Consider the following 4,134-nt stretch of genomic DNA (forward strand, 5'->3'; position numbering starts at 1 on the left):
ACGAAATTCTACACTGACAGCAAGGTAGCTTTAGGTTACATCCACAATGAATCGAGACGCTTCTATGTGTACGTCCATAACAGGGTTCAGCGCATTCCTGCTTCGCTCCTGGCAAAGACGACGTGGTTTACAGGACCTCAATTTCTCATGAACACTCCTAATGAATCAGAGCAGGCTCAACCTTTTGATCTAGTTGAACCAGAGCTGGATGTGAATGTCCGTACTCAAGTGAGAAGCTATGTAACAGAATTACGAGAGAAGAACCTCAAAGCGGAAAGCTTTCAAAGATTCTCTAGTTTGAGTTCTCTCATTCGGGCCATAGCATTCTTAATACACAATGCAAGGTCTCACATTCATTCGAAGCGCATTGAAAAGTGTAAAGGGTGGCATAAGTGTGATCTTCCTCGCACTCCAGAAGAATTATCTCAAGCAAAGGAAATCATCATTGGCACTGTGCAGAAAAGAGCATTCCCTAAGGAATTCAAAGCCTTGATGATGAATGAACCAGTCCATCCAAGCAGCAATCTTCTTCACCTCAGTCCAATCCTGCAGAACAATCTCATCTGTCTCGGAGGTCGACTGAAAAATGCTAATCTGGACATTGGAGAAACTAACCCAATAATTCTCCCAAAGGACAATCTTGTTTCCTTGTTGTTCGTCAGGCATTATCATTCTCAGGTACAGCATCAAGGTCGTCACCTCACGGAGGGAGCTCTCAGGGCAGCAGGGTTCTGGCTTTTAGGTGGTAAAAGGCTCATTAACTCTGCCTTACATAAATGTGTAACTTGCCGTAAGCTCAGAGGCAAACTGAAAACACAACGCATGGCTGACTTACCTGCGGTGCGTCTCCAAACCTGCCCTCCTTTTACTTACGTAGGTTTAGATGTTTTTGGACCCTGGTCTATCATCGCACGGCACACTAAGGGTGGGCAGGCAGGAAGCAAGCGCTGGGCTATTCTGTTTTGCTGCATGAGTTCCAGAGCAGTACATATCGAGGTCATCGAATCGATGGATTCTTCAAGCTGTATCAACGCCCTGAGACGTTTCTTCGCAGTGAGAGGACCAGCTAAACAGCTCATGTCTGACTGTGGCACAAACTTTGTAGGAGCGTGTAAGGAGCTTGGAATGAGTGGGAACAACCCTGAGACCACAGTGCAGAGGTTCCTAAGCCAACAAGGGTGTTCATGGGTATTCAACCCCCCTCATGCGTCACACATGGGAGGTTCTTGGGAACGACTAATCGGAGTAGCTAGGAAGATTCTGGATGCAATGCTTCGCGATCAGTGCACTCGGTTAACACACGATGTTCTATGTACATTAATGGCAGAAGTAGTAGCCATCATCAACGCAAGACCACTAATCCCAGTTTCAGATGATCCTGAGGACCCATTCATCCTATCACCTTCAATGCTGTTAAACCAGAAGGTTGGAGTCCCACCTATACTGGGAGACTTCACAGACAAAGATCTTCTCACCAAACAGTGGAGACAAGTGCAGGTTCTTGCCAATAGATTCTGGAGTCGTTGGAGGCAAGAGTACCTGCCAACTTTGCAGTATCGTAGGAAATGGAACAAGTCACACCGGAACTTGCAAGAAGGAGACATTGTGCTTCTTAAAGACAGACAAGCTGCCCGTAATGACTGGCCTATGGCTGTGATTACGAAAGCATTCCCTGGAGGGGACGGGAATGTACGAAAGGTGGAGTTAAGGACAACTAATCAGGGAAACTCAAAGACCTTTCTCAGACCAGCTTCGGAGGTTGTTTTGCTTTTGGGTAAAGACTAGTATGTATTAGCTCTGGTTAGTGACCTCACAGAGATCAGGCGGGGAGTGTGCTGCCTTCTAAGGCATCCTTTGAGTGCAACTTTATTTTGAAAGGTTCAAAGTTAGAAACTTTTAGCGAGTGCTTTTATTTTGTACAGGAAGTTGTTATGGGTCATATCCTGTTTCCTTATAATTCGTCAAGACCACACTAGAATTCAGTTGTGTGTAATCTGGGTCCATCGCATGTAATCCACACTGTAATCACCACAGATGCAATGTCGTGAGTACATAATTTCATAAATTAAAGTGTTAGGTTAATGTTAAAGGCATTATTTGTTTAAGAAAAGAAACGTAAATGTATGTTACAAAGACAATATATTTATGATTGTTAAACACATACAGGATGGTTAATTTATGTTTTCCTGTGTTATAGTTTTCACTCTGTCTCTGTAAATAAATGAAGTCACAGTAAATGGCTTAAAAGAAAACTTACGACGACTCAAGCCATTATTTGCGGGAAGAGTTTAACTGGCTGTATAGCTTCAGTTCCACACTGTAGTGAGGACAGCATAGTGACAAATCTGAATGAGTGAATGATTAAAAAGATTAATGATTGAACAAGTCATCTGATTCTGCTTACCAAAAGACTACAGTCTGTCTTGCTGAGTCCAGATTCTACGTGCAGGTGATGGGCAGGGAGACACCGGGAAGGTGGCCGGGATGGGGAGAGAAATGGAGAGTTCGAGACAAAAAAAACAACCGGGAGCTAATGTAATAATTCTAGAACTGGAGTAGTGTGCTTGTGTTTTTTGTACCGGTTAAAAGCTGAACTCCATCAAGTGGTCAAGCCCAACATAAAGTGCCTTGCAGTAATCCATACAATTCATAATAAAAGCATGCATTAAAATCTCAAAGTGACGCTGAGCGAAAAGTGGCTTCACTCTGGACAGTTGTCTCAGTTGAACAAAGATGGTTTTGACCACTGAGCTGATCTATGCATCAAATGTCAATTCGCTGTCCAGTCAAACACCCACATTTTTCGCTGTATGTGTCAAGTGTTGACTTAAAGCACCTAAGTCAATTTTAACTCTGTCACTCACTCCAAACAAAATAAGCTCTGTCTTTTCTCATTAAAATGTAAAACATTCAGTGACATCCTTTATCTTCTGCAATACACTCCAGTGACGAATTTGCAGAATAAAGGAATCTGCCCTGTAATCAGAAGGTTGCCGGTTCGAATAACGATCCACCGAGGTGCTACTGAGGTGCCACTGAGCAATGCACCGTCCCCACACACTGCTCCCCGGGCGCCTGTCATGGCTGGCAACTGCTCACTCAGGGTGATGGGTTAAATGCAGAGGACAAATTTCACTGTGTGCACCGTGTGCTGTGCTGCTGTGTATCACATGTGACAATCACTTCACTTCACTTACCCAGAATGGCACTAATTCAGTCCCATCTGTGTGAGTGTGTGTACATATAAACACACAAAGTAAAACTAAAATAATGAAAATAATCTTTCCAAAAGTAAATCTAAAATTGTTCAGGTATTTTCTGGGTGTACATAGTAGATGAGTGAGTAAGTATTACCTCCACCACAACTAACACACACACACACAGACAGGCACACCCAGACACATTTATAAACTTGCTGATTCCTTGAAAATCACACTGGTTATACAGGAAATAATAACCAACTCTAAAATTATGTTAACTTCATGTTAACTCTTTATTCGCTATATCTGGTTGTTTAGGAACTTGGTAAAGGGAATTAGGCATTGAATTTATAGAACAAGAAGATATGATCAGTTATATAGTTTTTTATACAATTTTTAAATTGTGAACACCCTACAGAGATACAAAAAACTTTATATAGATATAGTTTATACGTACATTTACATTAGTACTTGTCTTGATTAACCATATAAATACTCCACCAGTGGGGTTCAAGCCCTTTCAATTATTAATTGAAGCTTCCAGTTCATTATGAACAGGGTTGACTATGTTGTCGTGGGGTTGACTATCCTGGGGTACTATGTTGAGCTCCTTGAAACACTTGCCAATTTTTTCCGTTATGCTCATGGAGGAGTTAAATCTGAGCTTATCTGCCTCGAGAAAGTTATTCAGCGCCTCGTATATTGTGGACGAATGCGGATAATGTGGAAAAATGGCAGCCGTAACCTTGCTTTCCATAGAGGTTTGTGTGGACATATCATAGCACCAGCACCCCAGCAAGTAGGAACAGACAGGATCTTCACCACCCAGGGCGAAGAATCTGTCTAAATGCTGCTTTAGGATGTAGTTGCTTTTGATTTTGCCAAGACTCCCACCATATTTAATGCTGAGACTGGCGAGAATGGCAAATTGCTT

General features: G+C 42.4%; 1 protein-coding gene across 1 annotated transcript; it reads left to right on the forward strand.

Moving 5' to 3' along the window:
• Positions 1 to 647: 647 nt before the first annotated feature.
• On the forward strand, positions 648 to 2,315 carry LOC114773991 (uncharacterized). The gene is made up of 2 exons (XM_028966045.1): positions 648 to 2,044; positions 2,198 to 2,315. Exon 1 carries the CDS (start codon positions 823 to 825, stop codon positions 1,783 to 1,785), a length of 963 nt encoding a protein of 320 aa, XP_028821878.1. The 5' UTR covers positions 648 to 822; the 3' UTR covers positions 1,786 to 2,044; positions 2,198 to 2,315.
• The last annotated feature ends 1,819 nt before the right edge of the window (positions 2,316 to 4,134 follow it).

Source organism: Denticeps clupeoides, chromosome 2, assembly GCF_900700375.1.
Source record: "Denticeps clupeoides chromosome 2, fDenClu1.1, whole genome shotgun sequence".
Lineage (NCBI taxonomy): Eukaryota > Metazoa > Chordata > Actinopteri > Clupeiformes > Denticipitidae > Denticeps > Denticeps clupeoides.

Coding starts and splice junctions, on each gene's coding strand:
- LOC114773991 (XM_028966045.1), top strand. CDS start 823: ATGGCTGACTTACCTGCGGTGCGTCTCCAAACCTGCCCTCCTTTTACT.